This window comes from Solanum pennellii, chromosome 6 (assembly GCF_001406875.1).
Source record: "Solanum pennellii chromosome 6, SPENNV200".
Lineage (NCBI taxonomy): Eukaryota > Viridiplantae > Streptophyta > Magnoliopsida > Solanales > Solanaceae > Solanum > Solanum pennellii.
In genome coordinates this window covers 50,228,666-50,248,481 of record NC_028642.1, presented here as the reverse complement: position 1 = coordinate 50,248,481, position 19,816 = coordinate 50,228,666, and the positions used below count along the sequence as shown (strand labels likewise).

Genomic DNA, 19,816 nt, shown 5'->3' with positions numbered 1-19,816 from the left:
TCATCAAGATATGAAATATAGCTATAAAGTGTTATGTACTATAAATATTGGTCATTTCTCATATTTTTTTTCTATCTGAATACCTATGTATCACTAGCAGTCAAATATATATGTAAACAGAAAAAAAATTAAATAAAAATTGATGTAAATTTAGTTATCGAATGAGCATTTTTTAATTTCCTATTTAGCGTGCAATATTTATATTAGAATTTGATTATATTTATATTTATAATATACAAGACTTTTATGAAAAAACATTTTATATAAAAACTTTTTCATACAAAGAAACTTAAATTTAAAATCCTTAATTAAAGTATAAATAACCCTATTCAATTATCGACCAAGCAAGTTACTTAAGAAGTAATAACTGATTTAGATAGGAAAAAAGTATTTTTTAGGTAAAAAAATAAAACAAAATTCAAATTTTAAATGATAAGTTGAAAAATAAAAAGTAAGGAAAATCTTACTTCTGATTTCTGACTTATTTTAAATCTATTTAAGTTATTTTTAACTCTGCTAACTATTCTCAAAAAATTAAAATTACTTATAAATAAATTTGACTAACTGTGAAGTTAATCTAATCAGACTAAAAAATAGATTTGACTAGCAATTTAAAATTAGATTTTAGATTGTGAAATTAGGTCTTAGGCCTAACTCACACCCCAAAAGCTAGCTCAAAGGGAGGAGGATTTGCCCATGCCTTATAAAGAGTCCACCCATCTCACAGGTGAAACGGGCCCTGTTCTGATACCATGTGAAATTAGATCTTAGGCCTAACTCACACCTCAAAAGCTAGCTCAAAGAGAGGAGGATTGCCCATACCTTATAAAGAGTCCACCCATCTCATTAATCACCGATGTGGGACTTTTGTCTTTCTTTAACATAGATGAACCCACCAAGCAAAGAAGTTAGTAAAAGGCCAATTTGATCGATACAATGTCATTTAATTAGGAACAAATTAATCCAAATTTAATTACTTTAAAATAAATTATCCCGTCATGTAATGGAGCTGATGGGATACATAATTCAAAGACTATGTAACTTTCAACCAAACGCAGAAAAAAGATAATTCTACGTTATCCCTAAAATTATTGTAGAACTGCTTCATTTCAATAAAATTACAGAAGTATCCTTGTGAACCCTATACATTTGTCATTTTAGTTAGTAAAAAGATCACTGATGATTTGATGTTATTGTCATTATAATCTTATGTACAAGTGTTTTTAGCAGACGGCACAAGGAAAATAATGCACAAATCTCAATTGAAATGACTATAACATCCTCTAAACGTAAAATTAATTACTCAAATAAGCAGCTCAACTGCTTGCTGTGTCCTCCATCTTCCTCCTAAAACCCTAAACCCCAAATTCAGAGAACTCACATAATAATCAAAATGCACATTTTCCTTTCGATTTCAACAAAATTATTACAGTCAAAATCCACATCCTTCAAGTCCCTCACATGGATTCCTACAGTTTTCTTACTATCCCCAAAGCAAATGTCACAGTCAACTTCCATACCCAGAAACCAACAGCGTATTCGCGACCACGGTTACGATGATTACATGGAAGTGGAGAAGAAAATCCGTAAAGTAATGAAATTCCAAGAACTACTTCTTACTCAACCTAATTCAATGATCGCCATTTCTCGCCTTGATATGCTTGCTCGCCGTTTTGGGTTCAAACAATATGAAGCAGGGAAGTTTATTCTCAAATTTCCTCATGTTTTCGAGGTATTCGAACACCCAGTTCAGAGAATACTATATTGTAGGCTTACTCGTAAATCATTGCTTCAAATTGAGCAAGAAAAACTAGCACTTTTAGCTCAATTGCCTTTAGCTGTAACCCGTTTACGAAAGCTTCTGTTGCTATCGAATACGGGGAGGTTAAGGTTAGAACATGTTAGGATTGCAAGGAAAGATTTTGGTTTACCTGATGATTTTGAGTTTTCTGTGGTTTTGAAGTATCCCAAGTATTTTAGATTGTTTGATGCTAAAGAGACTAGGAATAAGTATATTGAGGTTGTTGAAAGAGACCCGCAATTAACTGTTTGTGCCGTGGAGAATGTTAGGGAGAGAGAGTATAGAGAAAAAGGTGGCGAAGAAGAGAATGTGCGGTTTTCCTTTAGAGTGAATTTCCCACCGGGTTTCAAGATTGGGAAGTATTATAAGATTGCTGTTTGGAAGTGGCAAAGGTTGCCTTATTGGTTGCCGTATGAGGATATCTCTGGTTATGATTTAAGGTCACTCGAGGCACAGAAGAGAATGGAAAAGAGAGCAGTTGCGACAATTCATGAATTGTTATCGTTGACAGTCGAAAAGAAGATTACTTTGGAGAGGATTGCGCATTTTAGGTTGGCTATGGATTTGCCAAAGAAGCTGAAAGACTTTCTTCTTCAGCATCAGGGGATATTTTATATTTCGACGAGGGGAAATCAAGGGAAATTGCATACGGTGTTTCTCAGGGAGGCTTATAGGAAAGGAGAGTTGATTGAGCCTAATGAGTTATATTTAGCTAGGAGAAGGCTGGCTGAATTGGTTTTACTGAGTCCAAGGAAAGTCACAGTGGATAGAAGATTGATTAATTATGGAAAACAGGGAGGCGATGATGAAATAGCTGACTACGTTGAGAATGGAGGAGATCATTCAGCTGCCCGAGAGACGGTTAGAGAAGATTTGGGAGAAGAAAGCCTGGACTCTGATGATGATTGCTGTATTAACTCTGATGGTGATTGCAGTATTGACACTGATGGTGATTGCAGTATTGACACCGAGTACACACACAAGGAAGCCAATAATTATGGTGTTACTGATGATGCAGAGGACACTCGTTTCACTAAGTAATTGAACTTAGCTCAGCTATTATAGTGGTTCTTGATCAGATTCCCTTTGCTCATTTGGTGTTAAATTATTGGAAAATCAGCTTATTCAGCTGAAATTGATTTTTTTTGTGTTGTAAATCTTCAGCTCTTGATATCTTTATTCATAAGTGGGCATATATATTGAAATACCGAAAAACTGGACTGAACATATTAATTTTGTTCTTCGGCCTGGTCTCAATTTTTGTTTGATATTTGAACTGAGAGAAACATTAGCTGCTGGTGTTTGCTTCTACCTACTTTTCACAAGTTTGTGTTGCTACTGCCTGGAATTAACTTAGTTGAAAAAGAGGCTATTTTCCATAGCTTAGGCCTTAGCTGCTTGAATTACTTGTTTTACCTTAGGTTAGCTGCTTCTGTATTCATTGCTAATTCTTGTATTAGCTTAGCTGCTGGTGTAAATGAAAATGAACTAAGATATCATACAATTTTGTCTTGGTGCAGTGTATAGGCATCAGGCCTTTGGCCTTTGCTGCTGAATTATTTGCTTAGCCTCTTAGAGTCTTAGTTGCTGGCCTGCTGTGTAGGCTGCTGATACATGTTCGCGTCGATCATGCAAAATTGCAAGCCATGTGATAGAAAAACAGCTGCTTCCATGGTGCATATGATATTAGGCCCATACCAAAGAACCGAACCGAATTAGAAAAGCTGGAACAAAACCGAGGTAATTTCAGTTTGATATTTGGTAATCACCTGTGAAGAACTGAAAACCGAAGAACCGAATGCTCAGCCATATCGAGAGTTCTTTGGTTGCCAAATGAATTGGGGGATCTCTGTGTAAAACTTGACTATTTCATTTTTTCTACAATACAGCACCAATGTAAGCTTTTACCCCTGGCTACTTGAGAGCTGATCAAGTTCTTCTTTCTCTTAGATGTAATGTAAGTTACTTCTTTCATTCTTGTACAATCAGCTTATTATTATAGAAATTAAATTCTGCTCTGCTTATCATCTTCAGTTGTCATGCTATGTTAGCATCAACATAATATAACAGATAATAAATAGTCACGAGTACATATGTTTATGTAAATTGCCTTCTATCCAAAAACAAAAGAAGAGAGAATGAAATGCATGTGTATTATGTATATCAATATGTGTATGTTATAATTTGGGCCTACTAGCATCCTATTTCATTATTAAAGAAACCAAGGGTGGTCCAAAGTTGCGAAAGCACCTGCTTAAGCTCCTATAGTTTTTCTCTGCCTAGTTATTTGCTGTTTTTCCTGAGCTGAAAAACAAGAAGATTGCCTTGCGTCCTCCCTTTGTCCTGTTTCTCTACTGTGATCTTCCTATTTATGCTGTTTTCTTCACCTTTCTCACTCAAATATGTAGAAATCAAGACCTTGCATACTCTGGAAGCTCATGAAAGCGCTTGTATGTTTAGCTATTGCCTGATATATCTTTTGAACACTTACACTTCTTAGTCCTACATAATTTTCTTGAGGTTTTGATCTCGAGATCCTGAACTTGCTGATTGAAGATTTTTTTGGTTCAAAAAGTCTGGGCTTGATAAGCACTAGTTAGATTACAACAACAATAATTCATGTGTAATCCCACAAGTGGGGTCTAGGGAGGATAGAGTGCCAATTTGGTTATCAACTTATCATAGACTACTTTAGTCATTGATCTTTTTGTGCGCTCTCAATATCTTTGGTGGGAAAAAAAAGGGTGCAGGTTTTAGAGAACTTCCCGAGGAGTAAAGCATTCTTTGAAAATATCCAATTGCTTAAACAGTTGATTTTGATCTCAACTACTTATTTAATTTCATTATCCCTTCATTCCATTTTCCAAATGGAGTTCTTCCCCCTTTGTATCACTCACCAATCTTGAGCTTGATCATGATCGATTTTCAATTTCTTGCAGTTAGGTTCAATTCTTTGTTTAAAAATCTTGTATGACAAGTACTTGTGCGTGTTAGGGTCCAAAAGGAAGGAACTCATTGGGGATGAGGTAGTTGGGCCTTTGTGGACAGAAAAAATGAAGATAGAATTTTTGTGGGTGATTATATTGCTTCCGAAATAAATGAAAAGAAGATAGTGTTGGTGGGGCAATAGGTTTGGCAACGGTGGAAGGAGTAGATGGGCGGTCCGTCTGTGTTCTGGCAGGTTTAGGCTGCTGCGATCAATGTTATTTTTAGGTCTTTTTCGGAAAAGGGCATATAACGTTCATTACTTGTTTTGGGGAAGTAGTCTCGTTTTCTATTGTTCCCGTTTTCTTTATCATGATTAAATTGCTATTTTTTTTTCCGTTAATGGTCTTGTTGGCATTGTAGCTGGAAGAGTTGAAGAATGGTCAGTAGTGTATCAGGTGAAAAGACGTAGTTGCAAGTGGTGAAGAAAATGGATATTTTCAATGATACCGTTGATGCTCAGTAAGGAGAAAAATTGGAAGATGCTATGCACGGAGTGACAGATGAATTTCAGGCTGGGTTGTTGCTTCTAATGAGTTCTCTTTGTAAAAGCATCACCTTTTGTTCCATTGTATTTTGTTAATTAACAGTCATATCTTTGGTGGAAGCCATCTTAGTAGGGCGCTTAGATGCTTTACTTGTTGATTGGTGTTCTTCTATTTTATTTCTCTATCATTTAAGGTTTTGAGTGATTGTAAACATTTAAGGTGAACAATTTAAGATTTAAGTGATTGTAAACAGATTGGATCTATCTTTTCTTATCTCATACTCTATTTTTATGAACAACTTTACAAATTCAAAATCATATTAAGGTGAAGTTTGCTTTCAAAAGCTGCTTGAAAATTATGATAAAAAGAAGAAAAACATGTCTTTGAGGTAATTTGAGGCGAACACGGTAGTATTTTGATTTTTGGCTTGCTTACATGTTTTTTCTGTGAAATTTAGTTAATTTTAGTTGTTTTCTAGAGAATATATATAAATTGACTGATTTTAGTTGTTTTTTAAGGAGTATCTATAAATTGATTGATTTTAGTTAATTTTTAGTTGTTTTCTAGGGAGTATCTATAAATTGATTGATTTTATAAGAAAATAACAATAATAAATTTGTTTATAGGAAGAGGGATACTTGACTTTAAAGTAATTATAGGATAATAAATTTATTTATAGGAAGGAAGGATATTTTTGACTCTTATAACTAATGATACGATATTTTTGGGCCAATTGAGAACATTTTGATTTATTTCATTTAGTTAGATATTTTAAATTCATTTTAGTTAAGGAGTGCAAAAACTGATTTGATCAAGCGGACATGAAAATAAACAAAAAGTTAAGATGCCTAAAAACTGATTCGAATACACGGTCACGGACATGAAAATAAATAAAAATGTTTGGCTACATGTCAATTTGGCACCAACTAAAGAAACAAAAAAAGGAAGAGGAATTCGTACACTCCATTTAGTTCCTAAGCTCTATTCCCTAACGGCTATTGGTCTTCGTTTTTTAACTACTTGCCATTTTTTTTTTCATTATACCTTTATTCCCAATGGATTTCTCTCTCATTTCTCTGATTCACCAATCTCGATCGTGATCAATTTTTCAATCTCTTTGATAAAGCAGAAGAAAATGGGGAGGAGTAGATCGTCAGCGAATAGGTGGAAGTACATCAATCCATCTTACTATTTGAAACGCCCCAAGCGTCTTGCTTTGCTTTTCATAGTTTTCGTATTCGGTTCTTTCTTCCTTTGGGATCGACAAACTTTAGTCCGAGATCACCAGGTGCGCTTTTTTCTGTTAACATACTTAATTGTCACTTTTTTTTTTTGGATTGAGGGGTGGGGAAGGGGAAATAGCTAAGGTGGGGAATAAGTTCAGCTAGCCAATCGACTGAGCTACTAAGATTTGCCTCATGTTGTTTTATTCGTTTGTCGCCCATTTTTCTAATATTAGAATTAATGTATCATGTCTTGACTTGTTAATTGTCTCTAGTTGATAGTTTCCATTTTAATTTAAAGCAAGTCTTGCTTTATTACCACAATAAGAATGTCTATGTTTCATTGGAGAATTTACGTGATTGAGGATGATAGAATTGAGTATTTGAGTGCCCACCCACTCCAAATCTGAGGTACCTATGGTGTATCTGACTATCTGTATTGTATCAGTCCTCATTAATTTGATACTCCATATTGGAAGATTCAAGGTAGTTCAACTTCTTATTGGAATTATTGATGAGTTGAAGAATTCTAAAGGCCCTTCTTAAATCAAATTGTTGATCGTTAGTCCCAACACTAAGCATGAGGATTGAAGAATTCTCAGTGAGATCTGATTTTTGATTATTTTAAACTGTTAAGATATCTAGGCCGTCATTTAGAGATCTTTCTAGTTGCTGCACGACTATACTTTTGAGGTTCTTTTTGATAATTGAAACATAAGTCGGGTTAAGGTGGAAATGACTCCCTTGATAAGGTTAGATCGTTTAGCAACAAAGAGCAATACCTTAATTCCAAATTTGCGCAGGTCTGTAAGGCCAGAACTTGGAATTCTACAAAACCAGGCCCATGATGAAATAGAGATGCAACAAGAGGACTCCCAAGGTCACTATCCTAGTACTAGACTCATCCAAAAGCACTTTTAACTTGATAATTCTGATGGGATCTAGTTCATCAATGCTGGTACGATCTCATCCATGGTTTATCACTTTACCCAAGTAAGGTTAGATAGTTTAGTATATTTGCTGCTTCATTTAATGAAGTGGGGGAGGTTCAATTGTTGGTTTCCAGGATAGGAAGTGTGGCGTTCTTTTTTCATCATGTTGGAATTTATGGTCTGTTAAATTCCTTAGGAAAGCAGATATTGACTGGTTTTCTGGTGATTGGTTTAAGTTTCTAAGTGAGAGCCTGCATGTGGGATTGCTTTCTCTTTCTCCCCCTTTGCTCCTTCAAAAAATTGATATCAACCCAGAACTTTGGTTTAGGGGTAAGATGCAATGTGTGATGTGTGGGTTAGGTGCTTGTCACGGATTCGAACCATATCACAGATAAAAGCATGGTATTTCAGTGGATAAGAATAGAGGGGCTATCTCTTCTAGTTTCGAACTGTGCTTCAATGGCTCCCGGGGAATTTCCTGTTTATAAAAAGAAATGTAATTGATTTCTTCCGTCTTACGTGTGATCATCAATTAGTTTTCAAAAGAAACTAAGTAAAAGGTAATACTCTAATGCTTTCTGTTTATTGGTGTCGGCAGCCTGTGAAAGTTTGGTTTTTTAGCTAGTAGTAGCAAAGTTCTAATAATGTTTGATTCTTAATACCCTTCAATTTTTATAGAATTTTTTTCTACTCTGTCCTGTGATCTTTTTGTGGCATAGAAGTTTGTTGGTATATATACTTCATAAGCAAGCTAGTGGTTCTTGAAGCAGTTATGATTAGGACATTTGAAGTTTTAAGTTCAGTTTGTCTTGCAATTTTTCAATGAACATGTGATTTCGCAGGAAGAGATCTCTAAGTTGAATGAAGAAGTGATACGGTTGCAAGATCTGGTAAGCAGTTTCAGCACTTCTTTTCAAAGTCTGTACTGGTTAATTTTCAACTCTTCTATAAATCTTGGCTTGTGGGGAATTCTTTATGCTTTAGCTTCTTATGATTTTGGTGATACACAGCAATTTCTCCTCCTTCCAACTGAATGAAAACATTACTATTTAGAATGGAAATCCTGATTTAGTTATCAATTCTTGCAATTAGGTTCAACTCTTTTGATCTTGTATGAAAACTACTCATGCTTATTAGGGTCCAACAGGAAGGAACTCATTGGGAGAGAGGTAGTTGGGGACAGAAAGAATGAAGATAGAGGTGGTGTGTGTAATCATGTGCCTCATTGAAAAAGAAGAAGATGGTGGTAGTGTGGGCAATAGGTTTGGCAACTGTGATGGTGGATGTGGTGGAGGGCGTGCGGAAGTAAAAAATGGGAGGTCCGTCTGCGTTCTGGCAGTTTTACACTGCTGGCACCAATGTTGTATTTAGGACTTGGTAGGTCTTTTTAGGAGAAGAGAACATATATGAACATCACTTGTTTTGGCAAAGTCGTCTCATTTCCTTTTGTTTGTTGTTATTGCTTTCAAAACTCACAGGGTTTAATATTTAGCTCTGTTTCCTTCATCATGGTTTAATTGCTGGCTTTTTTTCCATTTATGGTCTTTGTGGCATTGTAGCTGGAGGAGTTGAAGAATGATCATAGTGTATCAGGTGAAACGGTGAATTTTAGTCGCAGTGATGGTGATGTGGGGAAGAAAATAGATTACACAGAGGATCCCGTTGATGCTCAGCGAAGAGAAAAAGTGAAAGATGCTATGCGCCATGCCTGGAGTTCATATGAAAAATATGCATGGGGCCACGATGAACTTCAGGTCAGTTGCCGCTTCAAATAAGTTTCTTTGTACACAGATTACCTTTATTCCATTGTATTTAGTCATTTAACAGTCATATCTTTGGCAGAGGTATCTCTGTAGGGGGTTTACATGGTTGCATGGGGTTTGATGTTCTTTTATTTTCTTTATCTACTATTTTGAAGTTCCGAGTGATGGTGAACAATATCTATGCTGTACCTTTTATGCTGACCATTTAAACTGCGAGTCTTCATATTTTTCTCTTCCTTCAATATTTTGTCAGAAGATGTTGGATCAACCTTTTTTTTTGTTTTTTGCTTCATTCCAATTATAGAACAGTTTAGGTCCAGAAATATAGTTCCATTGTTTTTGGTGTATGCTCTTTTGATCTAGGTATTTTTGGTGTATGTTTGAGGTGTTATTTATCTGCAAGTTGAGGAATAAGCTACACCTACCTATATTTCTATCTTATTTAAGTTAGTTCTTTCATTTATACTAAATAATATCTTTTAATCAAGATTACTGATAAAAAATTATTTGTCTTCAAGGGTTTCTAAAATGCGTCCAAAAAGGAGTTACCTCAAATTCTAAATATGTAAAAAGTGAAGTCTCTAATATGTACAATATCTTATACTCGAGATGCAATATTACTGGTTAAGAAAAGGTTTTGTATTCGAGGATTTCTAAAATGCGTCCAAAAAGGAGTTACCTCAAATTTAATATATGTAAAAGGTGAAGTCTCAATTAATTGACTCCTACTTTACAGTTTTTCTCCAAATAGTTTCTCTTGACATGAATGGTGTAATTTTGGTCATTCCAAAGTGACTGCCTCTTTAGCTAGAAATCTTTTGTCTTTTCTTTACTTCAAGTTTGTCTTTTAGCGATTGATCTAGTGGAGAATTCTATGATCTGCTTTTCATTGTGTAATAACTCATTTACTGTTATGTCCACTCTTTGAGTAAACATGACAAAATAATCTTATGTTGTTTCTTGTCTCAAGAATCCTTTCATGTCAAAGTACGGTTAACACTAGGAGTTTTCTTTATGTGGGAAGATTATTCATACAGTTAGATCCTCGCGAAGTTCATCAAGAATTTTGAGTATCCTGGTAATGAAGATAACACTATGATCTTATCTTGTAAGCTCTTTTTATGTCAAAGATTTGAGGGAACATTTAGTGCAATCAAAAGTGAAACTTCAATCTTCTGCGTTTAACATCTCTGTGAAATATTAAACAATCATTTTTGGAGAAAGTAATTAATCACTGGAATAAGTATTTTTGCACAAGATATTTCTTGTTCTTCTTAAAAGGGCACTGTGAGGTAAAATCTTGGGAATTTTGTTTCTGATTAGAGTATTTAGGGCTCTGCTTCCGAGTAATAATAACTTTACGTTGGACAAATCTTATTCTTGATGGAATTGCTAGCTTCATCTTTGATTTTTTCGGCTCTCTACTTCCCTTTTCTTTGTCTATATTTGACTGATCATTTGATTTATGAAAAAGTTCACCCTGTTAGCTTTTCAAAATTTTCCTGAAGTACACTTACAGGCAGACTTAGGCGGTCAAATTTATGAAGAGACAGAGGATCTGTGTGGAATTAATTCTCATTGACCTTTAATGGTGATATCTTATTTTATGACTGCAAGAAAGGAAGTGAAAATTTGGGAGACGGTTCAATTTTTACTTATATTTCAATTTGTTTTTGGTTTCCCATTCCGGTTCCAGTATTCGCATTGGAGCCCGACTAATCCGGATTTGTGCCGGGTAGCGCTCCATTCGAGGGTAGCATTCCCTACCAAAAATTTTTCCAAAGCCAGGGCTTGAAACCGAGACCTTTGGTTAAGGGAGGAGCATCCCCGTCCCCTGCACCACATCCTTTGGTGGTATATATTTAAATTTTAAATCTACGAGGCTGATAAATTTCCCTTGATACTTTTCAATCTGCTTCTGCTATGTGCTTGTGGTACTTTGTATATCATATCCTCTGTTTGACATGTGCCCGCAACTATTTGATTATCGTGCTAAACTTTTGCAATGCCAGCCACAAACAAAGAATGGCGTTGACAGTTTTGGTGGTCTTGGTGCAACATTAATTGATTCTCTTGACACACTATATATCATGGGCTTGGATGAGCAGTTTCAGAGAGCTAGAGAGTGAGTTTATTTTTCTTTGAGTTTATCTTTCTTATCCTAGATTGAAGCTTTGTTTATGTGAATACCAGCTTTGTGTATGTGGACGTCCCATTTTCTACTTTATCTTATTTGGCGGTGATCCTTCTCTGCACACAATAACCATGGTTTGACAAATATTATTCATATTGTTTCTTTTCTTCTTTTTTTTTTTTTAAAAAAAAAGAAAAAGAAAAAAAGTTGTGGGGGAGGGGGATTACAAGGTGGGGAACTGAATTTCACCAACAAGGTGAAAATTCAGGTGTCCAACCTACTAAACTACTAATTCCTCTTACTCGTGATCTCAATTTTGTTCTCAGGAAGAGAATGAATTGTTAAAATCTTATTTAAATATGAGCGCTATCGCTAGAATCAAGTAATGATGTATGCGATAATATCTAAAATGCATGATGAGTTATTAATATCTTTTATACTCGTCATCTCTCTGATAAAAGTATGCAGGTATCCAAATCTCCCCCCCGAGAGAGACTACTTAGAGTTGTGTGTTTCCTTGGACTATGGATTTTTTTTGTGTGGCATCTTGTCTTCCCAAAATCATTGGACTACCAGTTACATATCCCTTTTACTTTTACAATATTGCCAAGTGGAAGACATTTATGAATTTCCATATTTTTGAGCTTCAAGTAAGAGTTTATTGCTTGTGGCTAACAAGGAACTCTGATGGCAGGTGGGTTGCAAACTCCCTGGATTTCAACAAGAATTATGATGCCAGTGTTTTTGAGACAACCATAAGGTTGCTTTATAAGGTTTAAGATGCTTTTGTAATGCGTTTACTTAGATTTCTGACACCTTCTATCGGCTTTGATGATTTGTTTCCATGTTCTTTACTGATTAATTCTCTGTAATTTAACAATAGAGTTGTTGGTGGACTTCTTAGTGCGTATGACCTCTCTGGTGATAGGCTTTTCCTAGAAAAGGCTCAAGATATTGCTGACAGACTGTTGCCTGCATGGAATACACCCACTGGCATCCCTTACAACATTATCAACTTGTCACATGGGAATCCACATAATCATGGGTGGACTGCGGTAAACCCGAACTTTACTAAATTCAAGTTGATTTTCCCTGCAGTATAGCTCAAGTATCTCATGCTGGCGTTATTCTAAATTTTATTTGACAAGTCATTTGATGCTTTGCCCTGCACCCATCTTCCATCAAGGGCATGGAGGAAATTCCAGTTTTGGGGAAGAGTATTCAAAAGGGGAACTGCATGAACTAAGAATTGTGCATAACCTTGAGAAATGCTCTAATATTCTTAAAATATACTTAAAGGGTCTTATGATCCACCCCTTGTTTTCTCTCTCTTTGCCACATCCCATCGTGCTTTCTCCCAACTTAATCCAGCTTGCAAGGAGAATCATGTCTTGTGCAACTTAGCAATTTGCAATTCTCTAAGAAACTATCCCATATATTTTCGACTTGTTTATTCAACATGCCATCTCTTAACGCTGTGAACAACAACATACCCAATGTACTCCCACAAGTGGGGTCTGGGGAGGGTAAGATGTACGTATACTTTAACCCTACCTTTGGGGGGTAGAGAGGCTGTTTCTGCTAGACCCTCGGCTCAAAAGAGAAGATATTTGCAGGGTAGAGGGACTGTTTTAACGATGTCCTTTTGCTAAAAGTTCTCCTGTGTGAATGCAGCTCTTTTCTTCTTAAGTGCTGTTTATTTTTTTTCTTTGGGGAATATTGGGGAGCTGCCGGGTGAGGGTGTTGTGTATCCACTGGGAGAAAACATTTCTTTACTAAATTTTTTTCATTTTAAGCACTTGGATAGAATCCTCTTTTTTTGAAAATTGGTAATTCTTATTCCTCAGCATTAAGGGCTATGCTGTGGCCACCTCCAAAAAGTTATCAACAATGAGCCTCGGAAACTCAAACTAATTACAAGGATCCTAGGAAACCTACCAACTGAATTACATCGTCTATATTTCCTTCTTTACACCAAAAATGTAAGTTTGCAGTACAATTCTCCTTAATCTTCTGCATGGAGTACATCTGTCCTCGAAGCACCTTCCATTCCTTGCAATACAGAATCCTCTTTGCGTACCAATGACTATCGTTTTGAAATCTGAATATTTCAGGTTCATGGCATGTACTATATAATTTCCAATGCACTAACACACAGACACACACACACTGTACATTTACTGAAACTATTGTTCTCCCTGTTCTCAGGGTCATAGTATCCTGGCAGATTCTGCCTCTGAGCAGCTTGAATTTATTGCTCTTTCACAAAGAACAGGAGACCCGAAGTATCAACAAAAGGTATTCCCCGATAGTTTTCAATATATAACATCTTGATAGCTACTAAATAAAACTACAATATCAAATGGGCATGACAGAAATTGATTAAGCTACACAGACTCGAATCAATGTTCTGCTAGTGACCAAATGGCATAACGTTCTATTCCAGGCGGAGAATGTCATCTTAGAAATTAGTAGAACTTTCCCAGATGATGGGTTGCTTCCAATACACATTAATCCAGAGGGAAAGGCGGTTGTGTACTCCACTATGACGTTTGGGGCCATGGGGGACAGGTGAATGGTCTTTCATTATCTTTTTTCCAAATGGTTTATCTGATAATGTGAACTGAGAATGGACTGGTGTTCACTGGAATTTAGTTTACTTTGTTTGTTTTGTACATTATAGTAAAAGATGTTGTTTCAGCTTTTATGAATATTTACTCAAGGTCTGGATACAAGGAAACAGAACAACTGCCGTGGACCGCTACAGGTAAGAAGCTTAAGTTTAAATTTTCTTTATTTCTCCAGTGATATTATTATGTATAAACTAAGGTTAAGTCCATCAGGATACTTTGTCGGTCCTAACCAAGTCTTTTGTCATGCATCATGGCCTAACAACTAGAAATGTTATTCAAATGTTCACATATATAGACCAAGATGCACAATCAAGAAAGACATGAATTAGACAGAACATGAAGAAAAAAAACACTGTTGAGGGGGAACAATGACAGCATGCAATGTAATCTTAATACATTAAAACAGACCTGAACTTTTAGAGCTATTTATTATCATACCATTTGATCTATGTATAACTATCAGAGTAAGAGTGATTAAATTTAATGCCAAGTATCTGTTCGCTATTTTTCATCAAAAGAATTTACTGCTCTTTTTAATATCATTCTGATATATACACAATCTCTAACCTGAGTGAGCATTAATGAAGGCATGCTTATGTAAGTAATACCATTACTTTTTCCTAAAAGTACAAAAATTACAATCTTGATTAACAATAGAGTACTCATTTGGTCTTGCATTTTTCTACTCTTGTATCTTCCAAGTATTACTCTAACATATCTCTAAAATTTCAGATATAACAATCCTAAATTTCAAACAGTTTTACTTACTTAACTTTCTTGCTGGTCAAACTAGATTAATCAAAACTATTAAATTTAGTAGAGGATCTCCTTATGACTGTTATCTTGATTAGCAGTTGTAAGCTGTTTTGCATAAGCTAATTTAAAGACCAAAGAACTGGGGTTTTATGGCTTCAGTGCGGTCGTATTGGGTAATTGTGTTTCCTTTGAGAAATGCAAAGTTAGCTCCATATGCTCAGTGGAGGAACCAGCTATTTTAAGAAGGGGTATAAAAATGTAAAAATATAACTCTTGAAAAAAGAAGAAGAGTCAACATATAGCATATATATAAATTTTTAACCTAGCTAAACAATGTAATTTCCGGCGAAGGGGTGTCATTATCATAAGGTGGCTCCGCCACTGCATATGCTTTACTGGTCTGAAGTGGAGGAAGATGAAATTTGGTTATTGCTTGAAAGATTTGTGTTTTAATTACTTTAGGACGAAAAGGATCAGAAATGTGGACCAAGTCAAAGTATGTCAATGCATATATTTTTCATGAAATTTTAAATGTGAAGGATGTTCTTTTACAATTTTTTGCAATCTCGGGCATATTAAATTCGATTCTTCTATTTAATTTTCCAAACAGAAAAATGTGGGAGACATCAATGAAAGGTCTTTCAAGCCTGGTGCGGAGGACTTCTCCATCATATTTTGCTTATATTGGTGAGAAGGTTGGAGATTCTTTCGTAGACAAGGTAATGTATAGCGTCAAATGGGAAGCAGTGAGTTCTGGTCATGTGTGTGATTCTAAGATCATATTAATACTTTTGAATTCTGTACAGATGGATGAACTTGCATGCTTTGCTCCAGGAATGTTAGCTTTAGGTTCGTCTGGTTATGGTCCTGATGATTCTCAGAAGTTTTTATCACTGGCAGAAGAGGTATTGTATTTTGAACTTGTAGAGCTCCAAACTATGGTCTGATTCAAGTTCATTGTCAAAAAAACAAAAAGAAGAACTATGGTCTGACATAAGTTCTTATCCGACCATCTGTATCTCATTAAAGTTTTGCATCAACTTTGAGTGTGAGTTTGTTTAGATTACATTGGAGATTATTCTGCCAAGTTTGGTTTGCTTTAATTTATTTGGTGGACTAAAATGTGAAGCATAAATGAACCTATGCCATATTCTGTATTCAGATTCTTTCCAGCTGACATTATGAATCCCAAGTTGGGGAGAGGCACATTTTGAATGTTTACCTGGTGTCATTAAACTAAGCATTTTCATTTAGCTCCCGTATGTCCAGACTTAATAATTCAACCTTATAGATTTCTGTCATAGATAAAGGGTACCTGGGAACGAAGGCACAGAGGATACTTAGTGGGCGTAATATATCATATAGTGACTACTTCCACTATTGCTCGTTAGTAACAAAAAATGCTTGAGTAATGCTGTTTTACTGGATCTATTGACCTCTTCTTGCAGCTTGCTTGGACTTGCTATAATTTCTACCAGTCAACACCTACAAAGTTGGCAGGAGAAAACTATGTTTTTAATAAAGGCCAGGTCGATTTTGCCACTTAGTTTATTAGTACATATTTGTCATTGCTGTTTACATATGTTGATAAAGAACTTGTGGTTGTTTTTCCTCTTCAATGCTTTTCAGGATATGACTGTGGGTACGTCGTGGAACATACTAAGGCCAGAAACGGTTGAATCTCTGTTTTACCTCTGGCGTTTGACTGGAAACAAGACATATCAAGAGTGGGGTTGGAACATATTTCAGGCATTTGAAAAGAACTCGAGAATAGAATCTGGATACGTTGGACTTAAAGATGTAAGTACTAACTTAGACTCTTTAACTCTAGCTGATGATTTTTTTTCCAGATTGATTTGTCTCTTCAAATGATCTCTGTTGACCTCTATAAGTGGGATATTTGCCTTCCTTATTATCTTTTTTTCAATTTCTTCAGCATTGTCTTTTTCTTTGTTCTCCATTTTTGAACGTTTACAATTCTTAGTGAAGACATTGTGTTTTAGTGTCATTGTTAGGAAGATGTGTCTTCTGATACCCACATTCTTATTGTTTTAAGTACCCATAGTTGGGATATACTCATATACATGGATGTTTGTGTTTTCCCCATATTTGGATTAGAATGACATGGGGCTCCCATTGGTGATTTTCTCTCTGATGCCTTTTCCATTGTCTAGCATTTGTGTTCCAGTGCTTTTCAGATCTGAACAGGTTCAGTGATTTTGAAATATAATTCATCTATCCTGCTTAGACTTCTGTTTCCTCCTTTTCACCTCAGGCTGATGCTTTCTTACCCTTTACCTAGCTCTATGGTTCTTTGCTTTGCATAATCTTGACCTTTGACTGGTGAAATTGTACTTTATTTTATAACATGAGCAATGTTCATTTGTTGAGACGTAAAGTTGTATCTGAATCTGCTTTCTCAAGCAGACATGATTAGTTTCTTGGCCACTTAGCCAAGCCAGTATCACTTACCTGATACCTTCATGAAAGCTGTCACAAGCAACCACTGCCTCGACATTTCAGTTTTCACCAAAGAACAATAAGACTGCATAACATGGTTAGGATCTGAGTTGTACTTGATACCAAGAATTATGACATTTTTTTAAATATTAGGAATAGGGCACAAATTGGACTTCATTATATCAACAGAAGACGGTGCAAGAAATATTTGTAAAATGATCTTTTTTTAATAATTAAATTAGTTTTACTGATTCTCCTAAATGTAGTGAAATATATAGAGGTAGTATGTTACATGTATGCTTAACCTTCCCAGAAGTTTATCCATTTCTCTATCCAACAACAAACTCCTTCTTTATAGCAAAAAAAATAATTAACGGAGTCAGGAAAGAAAGGAAAGCTTTTGAAATATGCCATAATATAGAAACTTCTCATTAAGGGTAAAATGATTAAGTTTAAGTGAAACTATCTTCAAATTTAAAAAGGTTATTTCTTTGAAAGGTAAGAACCGAAATACATATCCAAAAAAATATACAAACCTGCCACATGATATACTTTGCTTATTGTTCTAAGATATGGATTCAAACTGAGCAACGCCTCGCCTTCGATTTTGACTTTGATATACATCCTGAAGTATATTGCAGCAAGCCCCACAATTTTTCCTTTCGAAGGGTTCAATCTGGTACCATGCTAAAGAATAGGCTGATCCAAATGAAGTAGTCAGGCATAAAGACCCCTGACCTATGGTCGAATGAGTTACACACCCCACCTTTTTAGAGGTCCTATTACCTCTCTGCTCAATTTCCAAATGGAATTAATCACCTTGAAATACCACAACCAGACCTTGAATTTTATTTTAGTAACATTTTTAACTGATGTTCAAATAAAATCTGTTATTAGAGTCGGCTGATCTTTTGTTTAATCTTGAGATCAAAGAATTGGTTTCTCCAATTTGACATCTTGAAAGTTTTCATCACATTTGTATGCCAATAATATGAGAGAAACATTGAGCAAGCTGAGTAAAGGCACCCTATATCCTCTGATCTTTTATTGCTTCTTCTCCTATTTGGCTCAACTTGTTGTGGGGAGCAGGAGCTTGATCGTCTGTCAGAACACCTTTACTTTTCAATTATACAGAAAAATGTGGTAGAAAAAGGGGAAAAAGCGGAGTGTGTGTTCAAAACATATAAGAGCTTATTTTCCGAAGAATGAATCTAAAATACGTGTCAAAATGACTCCGTCATAATTAGCTCAAGTTTGTGTTTTTTAGGATGTGGATTATCGCTTGATTCGTCACTAACTTCCAGGCATAAGGGAGTTATGCTTGTGTTTATTTCCCAAATTGTTTTTTTCTATATTCAGGATTTGATATTCAATGATATTTTGGGTACCTGGTTTTGCTGTTTTTTCCCAGGTTAACTCTGGTGTGCAAGACAACATGATGCAGAGCTTTTTTCTCGCGGAGACTCTTAAATATCTCTATCTTCTTTACTCACCTCCTTCAGTCATTCCCCTAGATGAGTGGGTTTTTAACACGGAGGCTCACCCCATAAAAATTGTGAGCCGGAATGATCGAGCAATGAGTTCTGGAGCTGGAAAATCAGCTGGACAGCAAAAATCATATAAGCGGGCGCTGACCAGGAGAGAAGGCCGATTTGGTAATAAGTAGGTAGGTTCTCATAGGTGGTTTAGTTGTTGATTCAGAATTATGGGAATCAAGCGCTGTGTTGCCTGACACTTGTTAGCCAGATTTGCGGGATTTATTGGACTGATGTTATAGTTGGGCGGAAATGATTTCCTATGACCACTTATATGATTAGATAGCATCGCTATTTTTAGTTTTAGTTACATTCCCTTAAAACAGCCAAATGTATTCAAATATAGGGCATTTGGCTGTGGGTAGCTCTACATTTTTGGGGCTTGAGCCAAATGTATTCGAATATAGGGCATTTGGCTGTGGGTAGCTCTACATTTTTGGGGCTTGACGATTATTTGTATATCATACCTGGTTATTTTTTTTTGAAAAAAATGTGTCGGGAGTGTTTGTATATCATACCTTGTATCTATTGGATTGGTTTAAAATATTTGAGATTCTACAGACAATCATTCTCATATTTTCCAAATTTATTTGAGTGTTTGATTGGGCGTACAGTTTAAGAAATGATTTTTTTGAAATTTTATGATCTAAAATAAGTTACAAATATTTATGTATTTAAAAATCTGTCTCATTAAGATTGTGTGAGAAGTTTAAAATTAAATTGGTTTCAAGTAAAAAAGTAGATAAAAAATAGACCAAAAATTTGATACATAAAGTTGAGACAAATGAAGGAGTATCATTTTAGACAGTTAAGTAGGGAAAATTACCTGGGATGACAAACATCCCTATCTAATTAGTTAATAAGGGTATAGTTTAATTTATTTACACTCAGTAAATATAGTTTCAATTTTTTTGCCATAATTAATAGGACCCACTATCTATTTGTATACAGAATAAAAATAGTCATCCAAAGATTTTTATATAATTTTATTCAAAATCAAATTTATCTCTCTTATTCTCATTCCATATCTTTTCCTAAAATTACTCTTCCCTTCTAATTTGAATTTCCATTAGGAAAATTTTGACCTTCTCCCTCCGATGTTCTTC

The 19,816-nt window shown here is 35.4% G+C and overlaps 2 protein-coding genes across 4 annotated transcripts; both read left to right on the top strand.

Annotated features, from left to right (window-relative positions):
• Window positions 1–1,285: 1,285 nt before the first annotated feature.
• On the top strand, window positions 1,286–5,547 carry LOC107021625 (protein ROOT PRIMORDIUM DEFECTIVE 1). The gene is made up of 4 exons (XM_015222320.2): window positions 1,286–2,838; window positions 3,322–3,541; window positions 3,691–3,758; window positions 5,150–5,547. The coding sequence occupies exons 1-2, from the start codon at window positions 1,394–1,396 to the stop codon at window positions 3,326–3,328; spliced, it is 1,452 nt and encodes a 483-aa protein (XP_015077806.1). The 5' UTR covers window positions 1,286–1,393; the 3' UTR covers window positions 3,329–3,541; window positions 3,691–3,758; window positions 5,150–5,547.
• A 654-nt stretch (window positions 5,548–6,201) lies between these two features.
• Window positions 6,202–19,275, top strand: LOC107021256 (mannosyl-oligosaccharide 1,2-alpha-mannosidase MNS1-like). 3 transcript variants are annotated; one of them, XM_027917898.1, is made up of 14 exons: window positions 6,202–6,562; window positions 8,272–8,319; window positions 8,989–9,183; window positions 11,205–11,317; window positions 12,021–12,086; window positions 12,255–12,381; window positions 13,535–13,624; window positions 13,773–13,897; window positions 14,028–14,093; window positions 15,326–15,434; window positions 15,522–15,620; window positions 16,164–16,244; window positions 16,345–16,515; window positions 18,587–19,275. In XM_027917898.1, the coding sequence occupies exons 1-14, from the start codon at window positions 6,410–6,412 to the stop codon at window positions 18,839–18,841; spliced, it is 1,698 nt and encodes a 565-aa protein (XP_027773699.1). In that variant the 5' UTR covers window positions 6,202–6,409; the 3' UTR covers window positions 18,842–19,275. The 3 variants fall into 3 exon arrangements, with proteins under 3 accessions (XP_027773699.1, XP_027773700.1, XP_015077364.1); XM_015221878.2 differs by having other exon boundaries at window positions 6,203–6,562; window positions 12,210–12,381; XM_027917899.1 differs by lacking the exon at window positions 8,272–8,319 and having other exon boundaries at window positions 12,210–12,381.
• Window positions 19,276–19,816: the final 541 nt, after the last annotated feature.